Source organism: Mercenaria mercenaria, chromosome 19 (genome assembly GCF_021730395.1).
Source record: "Mercenaria mercenaria strain notata chromosome 19, MADL_Memer_1, whole genome shotgun sequence".
In the NCBI taxonomy this organism is placed as follows: domain Eukaryota; kingdom Metazoa; phylum Mollusca; class Bivalvia; order Venerida; family Veneridae; genus Mercenaria; species Mercenaria mercenaria.
Genome location: NC_069379.1, coordinates 40,198,080 through 40,211,960, shown reverse-complemented (window position 1 = coordinate 40,211,960; position 13,881 = coordinate 40,198,080). Strand labels below are relative to the sequence as shown.

At 35.7% G+C, this 13,881-nt stretch overlaps 1 protein-coding gene across 1 annotated transcript; it reads right to left on the bottom strand.

The window, feature by feature from the left end:
* Nucleotides 1-2,152: 2,152 nt before the first annotated feature.
* On the bottom strand, nt 2,153-12,486 carry LOC123541724 (signal peptidase complex catalytic subunit SEC11A). Its single transcript, XM_045327291.2, has 6 exons — nt 12,349-12,486; nt 6,950-7,059; nt 5,409-5,558; nt 3,685-3,804; nt 2,899-2,956; nt 2,153-2,349 (listed from the first exon to the last, which is right to left on the bottom strand). Exons 1-6 carry the CDS (start codon nt 12,403-12,405, stop codon nt 2,299-2,301), a joined length of 546 nt encoding a protein of 181 aa, XP_045183226.1. The 5' UTR covers nt 12,406-12,486; the 3' UTR covers nt 2,153-2,298.
* Between the last annotated feature and the right edge of the window lie 1,395 nt (nt 12,487-13,881).

The window sequence follows — 13,881 nt, the reverse complement described above, 5'->3', positions numbered from 1 at the left end:
TGTCTGTATTGGTTCAATCAGTAAACAGGGTTATACATTATTCTGGTTTTATGTTCATGTTAAGGTGCATTCAATGAAGTTTCTGACTTACATATACAGGTCGTAAAAAGGTCAGAAGTAACAATTATGACCTAATATTTCTGAGATGCCAATATATACACATTTGTGTATGTTATACTCTAATGCTGATGTATATTTTACTTGACCTTAAAATGTGCACGGAAAATATGGCAATACTAAATCTTTCCTTTAAAACTGTATGCTAATATTTACTGGAAACTAATTTTTGTGGATGCATCAATCTGCGAAATTAAATGTGGACAAATCTCGATTCTAACAAAAAGATTTGAAATCCACAAACTTGTCCCCAAGCAATTGTGGATTTGTTGAAACAACGAAATATTATGCCCATGAAATTAAATGCCTTGACATTATTACTGAACAGATACAAGTAGTAAGAAATTCATCACTGATTAAAACACATATCAAAACCTTACTGATGCAAAACACTACATGTTTTACAGCACAAAAACTGTATGCATACAATAATGAATACTTTTACATGTACACAGTATTTACATCTTTTTAAACAATTGCGTACTTTGAACCGATGCAAAATAACTATCTTTTATCAGATAATTTCTAGGGTGCCTCCATCAATGCATTAACCCTAAACAAGAAATACCAAAAGTAAGAAATCAACCAGAAATGACAACTGATAATTATGTGTTTCATTTTTTTTACAGTAACTAGCAGGCTCAGGATTATCTGGTTTCTACTGTATTAGACTAATTTCACCTTCCACGCCATCTTTAAAATAAAATACTAATTTATCTGTATGTGAAACAAAGAAACAAAGCACCGCTTTTGCGGTGCTGACGCTCATCGATTTTTTGTGTAATAGAAATATTGTCTACCATGATTTTCTAAGTCTAAAAAGGCCATCATTCTTGCAAAAGCAGGATAGTTTATGTTTCTTTGTTACAGTGTCCACTTATGATGGTGAAAAACGTTGCAGTTTTAAATCAAAAAGCTTTGATAGTTTATGAGAAAAGTTGACTTAAACATAATACTCAACCAAAAAATGATTTTCTAAGTCAAAAAGGGCAATAATTATTGCAAAAATCAGGAGGAGTTACGCTGCTTGCTGTACAGGTCAGCTTATGATGTGAACAGAGTTTGCAAGTTTCAAACAAATAGCTTTGATAGTTTAAGAGAAAAAGTTGACCTAAACATAAAACTTAACCAGAAATCTGATATTTTAAGTACAAAAGGGCCATAAATCTTGCAAAAGCAGATGAGTTATGTTTCTTGCTGTACAGGGTCAACTTATGATGGTGAACAAGTGTTGCAAGTTTTAAAGCAATAGCTTTGATAGTTTAGGATAAAAGCTGACCTAAACATAAAACTTAACCAAGAAAACTGATTTTCTAAGTCCAAAAGGGGCAATAAATCTTGCAAAAAGCAAGATGGAGTTATGTTTCTTGCTGTACAGGGTCAGCTTATGATGGTGAACAAGTATTCCAAGTTTCAAAGCAATAGCTTTGACAGTTTGGGAGAAAAGTTGACCTAAACATAAAACTTAACCAAGAAATCTGATATTTTCTAAGTACAAAAGGGGCCATAAATCTTGCAAAAAGCAAGATGGAGTTATGTTTCTTGCTATACAGGGTCAGCTTATGATGGTGAACAAGTATTCCAAGTTTCAAAGCAATAGCTTTGATAGTTTAGGAGAAAAGCTGACCTAAACATAAAACTTAACCAGGCAACGCCGACGCAGACGCCGACGCCGACACCGACGCCGACGCCGACGCCGACAACCGCTCAAGTGATGACAATAACTCATCATTTTTTTTCAAAAAATCAGATGAGCTAAAAAGACAAAGTTTGGTCGGATAACTCAATACACCACCTTTAACCAGCAAGAAATGGTAGATAACCCTTCAAATCTCCGATAAACACAATGTCCAACCTGTGTTATTGTTCCGTAATTAGCATGTATCACTAATAATTACTAGACATTCTAATTAAACAGTCTGTGTATTTTCACATAAAGATTCTTCGAAGTTTTACAACTGTTGTGGTGTAATTTGAAGCCTTTTCTTCTGTAATCTGATGGGAAGATCTCATTTTAAATGAAGGTAATGTTGAGTCTTTTTTCTACAATATTTCTACTTGGAAGACTCCATTGCAGAACAGTGGGGTGTAGAGGAAGTATGTATCTGTTGTGATAAATGTGGCACTGAGAAAAATAATGTTTGATGTCTGCCGAGGTAAGATCCTAGGATGTCAATTAGGTTATTCTCGATGTATCAACACAAACGCGCCTAGACACGCCAGGATAGCGTACTGAAATGGAACAAGTGTAAAAATATTTTATTTTATACTTCTTTTCCAATCAGCAATTCGTACTTGTACCATGTGACCTAGTCTGCCTACCGACTAAATAATCTTTTTTAAATTTTAAATTTTTCTTTCTAAATTTTTACTTTTTAGCTGCAATTTCCCTCAAAGCTTTGATTATCTATGTTTTGAGAAGAAAAGGGTTATTATAATTATACAAAATTTGAATAGCATCAGGCATTAATCTCCTTTAAACAACACATGGGGTCTGAATACAGACTACACTTGACCATCAAATATAATAATTATTTCCATACTGGGTGTAATAGATTGTATGATGCAATAACCATGGAATGGAAGACGAATAACTTGCGACATTATGTCTTCAGTCCAACTTGTCATAAAAGATACTGCCTTGTCTGAATATCAAACTTGCGACCTCTTATTTTGTAGTATTGAAGTCTAACTAATGAGTTAAGTCTGTGACGCTAGTTTAAGATTAACAGATTTGTCAAAAACTATACAGTAAGAAATGGAGATGTTGAAAATACTCACCTTAAATTTTGGATAATCATTCATCAATATTGTAACAATTCCAACATAAGGCACAAATCTGCAAAACAACAAATAAAGAATTAACATTATTTAATTTTCCCTTTTTCAAGAAGACTTAAGCTATACATGGTAGCATTTAAAATCCTATTCTTGTAACAAATCACTTATTGGCATTAGGCTACAAAGAACATGTACCTATGACCTCCAGGTAGAGCATCCTATTTTGTTAGGAGATTAGCAGAAGTTCAAACCATGACCTCAAGTTTTGAAAGTCATATCATTCAGATCATATTTCAGCAGTTAGTTTATTATTTTTTGTTTGGTTTTAATGTCACACCAAAACAATTTTATGTCATGCCACAACTTTACAGTTTTGGTGCTAGAGGGAGACCCAAGGTGTGCCCCAAGGCTTATTTCAGGTACAGGTTGCTGGATGGCTTTGTGGCACGACAGAATTCTATATCCCAAATTAAGGTCTGTACCTTTTCAAACCTTCAGAGATGACTGAACTGAAGTCTGTGATTATAACAACTTAACAACGGGTAAGCAAGTTGGACTCACTGGACACATCGGTCCAGAGAACTAAGATGCCTTCTTAAGAGATGGTAGGCCCTGGGTTCGATCCCAAGCTACTCCCAACTGCAGTGTATCCTTGAGCAAGGCACTTGATGGCAATTGCCTGACTCACAGTTACCCTCAAGCCAGATATTACCATCAGCACCTTCCACAAATGAAAGGTTCACAAAAAGTCATAAGAAAAATCTTTTACAAAGATAGAAAACTCACCCTCTGGCTCTGCCAACTACTTCTTTCTTTTCTAACCATAACTGTCCAGGGGCATATAACCCTCTATCATCTACTGAGTTATTATCTCCCTTGGTCAAAAATTTTACTGTACCATTTTCTCTGAAAATTATAATGAAATGTACCATGTAAATGACTTTAACAGATACATAATTCCTGTGAACTCAGAGTACAGAACTGTTAAATGATAAGAAGTTTGTCTATGCTGTTTAGTTTAAGGTAGCAGGGTACACTTCGAATTTTGGCCCCCGTCAATATCTATTATAGTTAGAACTTTGTGATTTTGGATGTCTGTAAATTAAGATGAGAGATAATGATTGTTAATTCTTTAGAAAATTTATACAGCCGACACATGTAAAATTCTGATGTCAGTTGTAAAACTAAGTGCTGGTAGCTTTGTATGAATCAATGAGACACCTTTTCGCGGAAAAATTCAAATCACGGAACGGTTCTGTGCTTGTTGATACTCGGGAACATTTTCGCTATTTTGTGAAAAAATGAGCAGGATAGGCCCCCATTCCGTTTATATCTTGAAGTTCAGTAAGGACTATTAAATTGAGAAATGCAATAAAATTGGGCATTGTTCTTGCAGCGGGATCATTGCGGGCTGTTCAAAAAGTGCAAAACTGATGATTTTGGCATGCTATTTTTCATGGATGGTGTAAAACTTTCATTTTGATAACTTTCTTTATTCTTGTATGAGAATCTCCTGATCTTGCCATTAATTAAAAGCACGAAACATGCACGCAATTTATAAAATGGCCACCCTGATTCTGCTCATAAGAGAAGTGCAATATTGTGACTTGCTACATGTAAGACTGTCTGTGCCCTAAATTTTCGATTCTAAGTGTACCCTGCTACCTAAAGTCATGCCAAAAATCAATATCATGCTGAAGTGGTAATTTCCCAGCTTTTTTGCTGGAGAAAGACCCTAACTGTCATTTTACATGCTATTTCAAGGGCAACATAGTCATAAAACCATCTGAGCCACACCATGAGAAAACCAACATAATGCGTTTGTGACCAACATGGATCCAGACCAGCCTGCACATCCGCACAGTCTGGTCCGGATCCATGTTGTGCGCTTTCAAAGCCTATTGCATTTAGAGAAACAGTATGGATCCTGACCAGACTGTGCGGATGCTGGTCGCAAATGCACTATGCTGGTTTTCTCATGGTACGGCTCATTTACTGTATTTCGAAGCCTCAATTCAGTTAATGTACACTTTTATGACTTTTTTGTGTGCATACAGTATTCTGACTATCATAAGAAAGGTTTTAAGGACATCGGGCCTATTTACTATACAAATTTTCCTACTTTTCATTAACTTTCGAAACCATATTTGTACAAAAAAAAAAATTCCTAGACTTTTCATAAACACCATATATATGTACATTGTACAAAACAAATTTTCCTACTTTTCATATACTTTCAAAATTCTTGTACAAATTTTCGTACTTTTCATGAACTTTCAATACTCCTGTATACAATACAAATTTTCCTAATTTTCATGAACTTTCAACACTCAGTCATGTGTACAATACATTTTTTGCTACTTTTCATGAACTTTCAACACCCTGTGTAAGTTGCAATACAAATTTTCCTACTTTAAATGAACAATCAACACTCTTGTACACGTACAATACAATTTTTCCTATTTTAAATGAATTTTAAACACTCTAGTGTACAAGACAATTTTTCCTACTTTTCATGAACTTTCAACACCCTGTGTACAATGGGTATTTCCCTTCCTTCAATTTTGAACACAACAATTTCTCCAGCTCTGATTGGCTCTTCACGGTAATTTGTCAAGAACAACAAGTCCCCTCTGTAGAATGCTGGCTCCATACTTCCACTGAAAAAATAAAAACTGCTTTCAAATTACACGAAAACAATGTAACTGTCAAAACAACAAAATCATATCTGCTCATTCTGACCAAGGTTGACAAATCCCTCATTTTTATTCAAATACAGTTGAAACTCAATACTCGAACTCGCTTATCTCAAAATTCCAGCTATCTTGAAGACATTGTCTAGTCCCGTCCGGAAAACACATAAACAAAACAACATTTTAATTGTATTTTGGTTATCTTGATGTAACAAGCTTGATCCCTTGGAATTCGAGATACTAAGCTGTATGAAAATAGCTAGTCAGCGGCCCGTTTATTAGTTTAGTTTATACTAATTTGTTTTAGCTAGATTGTGATGAAAGCTTCAAGCTTATTGGGAACCACTTTCTAGTCTGCTTCCTGGAAAAACCAGTACTGGTGTCATATGAGAAGTTATGGTCGTGACTCCAGTGGGGCTTGAACCCACGACCTCTGGATTGAGCGGCCGACACCTTATCCACTAGACCACAGCTCCCCTTAACGAGTCTGAACTGTATAGCTAAATGTTCACTTCACTCTACTTGGAATCGATAATTATCTTTTTAAAAACTGTATTTTTTTTAAAATTTCGGTTCATCTTTGTTTAATCTTAAAAGTTTTCATTCAACAAGATCAAAGGGTGGGTGGGTGGGGGATGGGGGTGATTTTATCTACCTTGGTTGGTTGGGGTGGGATCTTGATGTATATTCGTATAAGTCATACAGTCAAACTTTGTTAACTCAAACTCGATGGGACCTGCAAAATTTGGTCGATTATTCGAGTTATAAAACAAAATTCATTATACAGGGACCTCACAACAAGTTCTTGAGAAGGATCGTGATAGAATTATCTGAGTTCGAGTTAACGAAGTTCAACTGTATATAATGATGAAAACATATAATGTTATCAGAACCAGTGAAAGTTAAGGCATTCTGTACTTAATTAACCCTTAGCCTGCTAAATTTCTAAAATGGACTGTTCCGTCATTCAGTCTGGGCAATACCATTTATTATTCGAAGAGGTGTTCACTGAAAATTTACTAACTGAATAGCGAACAGTGCAGACCATGATCAGCCTGCACGGATGTGCAGGCTGATCTTGGTCTGCACTGGTCGCAAAGGCAAAACCAATCGCCGCCAGCAGGCTAAGGGTTAAGAACAGGCCATATTCAGTGTTTAAAATAATTATCCTGATTTATGTGCAATTTGTTATTGTCACAGCAGGTGTCACTTTAATGAAAAACAATTTGTAAAGCTTCAATAAACTCACGTATACCAAGACCAATTATGCATACGGGGACTCTAAATTCAACGTTCTGAGAACCCTGAAAAAGCATCTATCCATTTCAGCTCCGCAAACTATCCTCGGATTATCTTACCTGAGTACTACAACGATTGGGCTTTCACTTCCTGTAACAACCATTAAACCCTTCCATATCATTAATGCTGACGAGACTATCATACCAAAGTTGAGCACTTGGTAATATAGCTGAAAAACAGGAAAATAAAATGATACCAAAGTTAAGTGCCTGGCCATACAGATGAATAAAAGGGAAACACAATGATACCAAAGTCAAACTTTGTAATACAGCTGAAAAAAAGGAAAATATTTTAACAAAATTTAATGGTAATAATTTGCTAACAAGAAAAAGACATAGTATTTACAAAGACAATTTTGAGCAGCAAAGGTACAGATATGCAGAGGTTTAAGGCAAAGCTCAAAAACTGTACATTTGCAAGAGGAATCTGACCAACAGTACTGCTATTTATTACTTTTGGTCACAATGTGAAAGTAAATTTCAGTTCCACTGCTACAGAAGCAATCTGTATGATGTGTACCTGTAACAGATTGTCGATATATTTACAGAATGTCTGTGAAAACACTGAAAACCTAGACCCCTTTCCACTGTCACTGAGCGCTTTTTTCACCAGAAGTGGCTACCATAACTTAACTGATGCTATTAAAATTATTTATATAATCTGATGCTCGTGTCCAGTAAGCAGTCAGGGGTGTAACTGTTTTAAGTTATGTAATCTATTTCAGTTACTTTTTCAACATAATTCAAGCATTTTATAACCTGCATTAGTTATAAAATATAGTTAACTCAGGTAAGTTATTAAAAACAAGAGGACCATGATGGTCCTGAATCGCTCACCTCTTCCCACATGACCCAGTTTTGAGTATGACGTCATTATTTGACATAGTGACCTAGTTTTTGAGCTCATGTGACACAGTTTTGAGCTTGACCTAGATATTATCAAGATAAAAATTCTGACCAATTTTCATGAAGATCCATTGAAAAATATGGTCTCTACAAAGGTCACAAGGTTTTTCTATTATTTGACCTATTGACCTAGTTTTCGAAGGTATGTGACCCTGTTTTGAACTTTACCTAGATATCATCAAGGTGAACATTCTCACTAATTTTCATGAAGATCTCATGAAAAATATGGCCTCTAGAGAGGTCACAAGGTTTTTCTATTTTTATACCTACTGGCCTAGTTTTTCACCGCACGTGACCCAGTTTCGAAACTGACCTAGATATCATCAAGGTGAACATTCAGATCAATTTTCATGAAGATCCATTGAAAAATATGGCCTCTAGAGAGGTCAAAAGGTTTTTCTACTTTTAGACCTACTGACCTAGTTTTTGACCGCAGTTGACCCAGTTTCAAACTTGACCTAGATATCATCAAGATGAACATTCAGACCAACTTTTATACAGATCCCATGAAAAGTATGGCCTCTAAAGAGGTCACAAGGTTTTTTTATTATTTGACCTACTGACCTAGTTTTTTTAGGCACGTGACCCAGTTTCAAACCTGACCTAGATATCATCAAGGTGAACATTCTGACCAATTTTAATGGAGATCCATTCACAAGTATGGCCTCTAGAGAGGTCACAAGGTTTTTCTATTTTTAGACCTGCTGACCAAGTTTTTGTCCGCACATGACCCTGTTTCAAATTTGACCTAGATATCATCAAGATGAACATTCAGACCAATTTTCATACAGATCCCATGAAAAATATGGCCTTTAGAGAGGTCACAAGGTTTTTCTATTATTTGACCTACTGACCTAGTTTTTGAAGGCACGTGATCCACTTTCAAACTTGACCTAGATATCATCAAGATAAACACTCAGACCAATTTTCATACAGATCCCATGAAAAATATGGCCTCTAGAGAGGTCACAAGGTTTTTCTATTTTTAGACCTACTGACCTAGTTTTTGACCGCACGTGACCAAGTTTCGAACTTAACCTAGATATTATCAAGATGAACATTCAGACCAACTTTCATACAGATCCCATGAAAAATATGGCCTTTAGAGAGGTCACAAGGTTTTTCTATTATTTGACCTACAGACCTAGTTTTTGATGGCACGTGACCCAGTTTCGAACTTGACCTAGATATCATCAAGGTGAATGTTCTGACCAATTTTCATGAATATCTTGTGAAATATATGGCCTCTAGAGAGGTCACAAGGTTTTTCTATTTTTAGACCTACTGACCTAGTTTATGATGGCACGTGACCCAGTTTCGAACTTGACCTAGATATCATCAAGATGAACATTCAGACCAACTTTCATACAGATCCCATGAAAAATATGGCCTCTAGAGAGGTCACAAGGTTTTTCTATTTTTAGACCTACTGACCTAGTTTTTGATGGCACGTGACCCAGTTTCAAACTTGACCTAGATATAAAGATGAACATTCAGACCAACTTTCATACAGATCCCATGAAAAATATGGCCTTTAGAGAGGTCACAAGGTTTTTCTATTATTTGACCTACTGACCTAGTTTTTGAAGGCACATGACCCAGTTTCGAACTCGACCTAGATATCATCAAGGTGAACATTCTGACCAATTTTCATGAAGATCTTGTGAAATATATGGCCTCTAGAGAGGTCACAAGGTTTTTCTATTATTTGACCTACTGACCTAGTTTTTGATGGCACGTAACCCAGTTTCGATCTTGGCCTAGATATCATCAAGGTGAACATTCTGACCGATTTTCATGAAGATCTTGTGAAATATATGGCCTCTAGAGAGGTCACAAGGTTTTTCTATTTTTAGACCTACTGACCTAGTTTTTGAAGGCACGTGACCCAGTTTCGAACTTGACCTAGATATCATCAAGATGAACATTCTGACCAACTTTCATAAAGATCCAATGAAAAATGTGACCTCTAGAGTGGTCACAAGCAAAAGTTTACGGACGGACGCACGCACGGACACCGCGCGATCACAAAAGCTCACCTTGTCACTTTGTGACAGGTGAGCTAAAAAGTCTGTTAAACTTTGCTGTTTTCACAAAGTGACCTTTAAAGTGAAATAAACAAATTAGTAGCAAACTGTGGTTAATCCAATTCTCTTTTAGTCTGATCATGACCTGATAAGCATAATGGGATGTTGAGAGTTTTATAGCTTTAAAACTTTTGTGTAAAACTTTATCAGCCTTGCATAAAAAAAAGTTTAAGTATTCAGGAAATAACTGCATTAGCCTCATTCAAAAGAAGAATAGGCACAGGAGGGCTTTGTAATATTTTATGATAACTGAAACAAGTTATTTAAGTATATAAGCAATAACTCAAATAGGTTATAAACTGCGATAACTTGAAACAGTTACACCCCTGACTGGTAAGTTATGGCGTAACCACATTTGTTTACCTAACCTGGCTGAACCACGACATCTGAGCACTGACTCTCGTGAGGAACTGTTACGCCATGCCAAGTTCATAGCACATGGTTAATTTAACTTAAAAATGAAATAAAAAAGTTCATAAAAACTTACCTTAGAAATAAAGTTAAAATTCACAGAAAAATCCAAAAATAACTTTTATTTACTGCTAGATATATTTCAAAATGAAGATTACCTCGATCACGCAACAACTGCGATGGTGGGAAAATATAGCAGACAGGTCAGCAGTACCAATTTGAAACATTTGTTTATAAATTGTTTTCAAATGGTGTCGCATGGTTTATTTTATGTCAGATCAAAAGGAAAATGGATTAAAGGCGTCCGGTTAAAAATATTAATAAAAAGAATATCAAAGCAAAAGGTGAGTCTGATGCAAGCCATTTGATTTGATGAAATGTTAGCGTGATAGTCTTCTGGAAATGTTTCTGGTTAAGTTTCAATACTAGGTTCATTTCTGATGATTTCAGCTCACAGATCCAAAATAGAATACAACATCTCTGAAGCTGAATTGTTTAAGCCAATGTACCCCTAGCCTAGGGTTGGATACCGGTTCCCGGTATCGGTACAATACTGAATAATCACTTCGAAAAGTACTGGTATATACCGTTTCGTAAAAGAACCGGTTCCTATTTCGGTATTTCCATAAAAGTAAAAACAAAATTCTTACAAAATCTGCGGCAAAATAAAGCAGAAATTTAAGCAAATAGCGTAATAACACGATCGACATTGTTTACTGTGATACCGCTCCGAGTAACCTCCCTTGACATGGAGAGCTAACCGTGCGAATAGTTTCGTATGCTAAATATTACCTGAAATACTTCTTTTCCCGTCGTTTTAAACAACGTAAACCAATACTTCATTTCAAAATATACGACACTATTTTTCTTAGTAGTATTCTTTTAAAACTAATGAAAAAAAATTATGTAAATAAAAAGTTACGAGACTAAGCTGTAACCTATGTAAACAAATAATCGGTTTTCGCGAACCATTAGATATAATGTCATTGTTGGAATGTTGGTTGTTTGAAGTGTTTTGAAGGTTATTGTTCAATTTAAAATGTGTTGCAAAGTGTTTCACATTAAAAACATTACTAGTCAACCTAGTCGAAGATTATCAGAGTGAAAATGAGTCTGACTTGTTAGAGGGGTAATTTGAAAGCTAATAAGTGTTCAGTTTAACAGTTCTAGACAGTACTGAGCTTTAAACGCATTACTACAGTGAGTGTATTCATAGATTTAAATTGCATAGTGAGCGAGGTATCTACTCTAGATTTTTATTGGAAAACTAGTCTGTAAGATATGTTTATTTTTTACTCTTTCATAATCTAATGATACAACATTCCATTAACAGACTTAAAATGTTTATTTATCACAGCAAATTTTCATGTATATCTACTTACATAGGTGTATATAATACTAAGCAAAGCACTGCTTATGTGATGTACTACAAAGCATGGTATCGGTATCGTTAAAAATACCGTATCGTTTCGTTGGTATCGGTATCGGACCGCTTCGTCCTTAACGATATCCAACCCTACCCTAGCCACTGCTTTTTTTCACCATGTTTTTGAAGCTGAATTTCTAGCTTCCGTAGCCTATTCAGCCAATTCCAAATATACCGTGCAAAATACAGTCGTATGCCTTTTATCTTTCTCTATGCATAGAGGATCTGTGGACGCATTGGTCGAGAGGGCTAAGACGCTTTCCTACGGAGGTAAAGGCCCCTGGTTCGAATCCTGGCTACTCCCATTGCGGTGTGTTCTTGGGCAAGGCACTTTATCACGATTGCCTCTGTCGACCCAGCTGAAAATTATGGGTACAAGCAAATTGCTGGGGGTGAGGTATAATTGGTTTTCACTGTTCTTAATAAACGGTCGCAGAAAAGCTCCAGAGAGCTTATGTTAATTGTTTCACCAAGTAAATAAAACTTACCTTTACCTTTTCTATTAAACTTTAAAAGCTATTTTCTAACTTGCCGGTAGTGGAGGAGTAACATTTCAACATATGTGACAACAATATTAATGGATTCTGGTTAAATAGTGATGTCAATTCTAATTGCAATAAATTGAATACCTGTCTTTTATTCATTCGCCTTACATCATCCAGAAAATCAAAGTCAAACATGCCCATTTTGAAGCAAATTTGCGACTGAAACTAATTTCAATTTTCCACTGACGACAACTTCCGGTTAACTGATGCGTTTGATTGTTAAATCTCTTTGTGTGACGAACGAATAATATTTTCAATTATTTTACCAGTCCTTAGTAATTCGTTATTTTAACCGAACAACTATATCAAATTTACAACATAGGCCTCAGCTTGCAAACATTCCAGTAACCAGGATTCTCTAGTATCCCCCATGGCTAACAAATATTTTTGACATGTTGTATAGGAGAATGGCCATTATTCATTAAAATGTTGTTGTTAAATAGATTCTAAATCTCTCTTTTGGCACGAACAAACTAAAAATTAAGGTGCTCCTCTTTAAATTTAGAAGCATCCAGTGGCTGCAGGACACATTATGACCAATTTCAAATGTTTGTATATTAAATTTGACTTAAGAATATAAGTGTCAGTGCTGTATAAAATAAATTGAAAAGTCGGGGTAATGTCTGATGCAAGAAAAACATTTTCAGTCAAACACACGTACACTGTAAAATCGACTCCAAATTGTAGCGGTGATGTATGACATAAGTTTTTATGACAAATTCTGTAATGCTTTTATTTCATTACGAAAATGCTACCTTAATGTCAAGCATAGATCTGTCATATGATTTCAGCAAAAAATAATGCAAAGGAAATAACTATTTGAATCCGCCATTATAACAAATCGCAATCATACTTTTCTTGAGTGAGGCGATTAATGATAATTATGCGACAAACATTTTTTCGCGCCATTTTCCTATTTAGTGTCTGTATACCTTGCTAAATCTGAAATGGCGGTCAAGGTGGCCGCCAAAAAAAAGTTTAAAAGGTAAATTTTATTTACCGTCGCTTTGTGAAACAATTGACATAAGCTCTGTGGAGCTTTTTGAGCGACTCTATTTTAAGAACAGTTAAAACCAATTATACCTTACCCCCAGCGATTTGCTGGTACCCATTTACAGCTGGGTCGACTGAGGAAATCGTGATAAAGTGCCTTGCCCAAGGAAACAACGCAATGGAAGTAGCTAGGTATCGAACCAGGGGCTTTCACCTCCGTAGGAAAGCGTCTTAGCCCTCTCGACCAATGCGTCCACTAGTTTTGAAAATACCTCATACATATAAAACACATCATAGAAAGTGTATATGGAATATTATATAAATAGTTTTAATGTGTAATGGGAATTTTCTAATCTGGAGTTTGAAATGCGAAGTATGAAATGTGCGAAGTATGAAATGTGAAGTCCCAACCAGTCCTTCGTAAGGGTCACACACTGCTGCCACTTACTCGAGTTTTTAGCCATACAATGGTGTCATGTATACTGTGCAACTGACTAAGACAGCCATATCCTGCAGACTATGTGGTGTAAGGTTACAACATACTAAATAGATGTTCTTCTTTATTCTATATAATACTGACATATTTCCGATGGCTGCAGCACACATCAGGACCCATTTTAAATG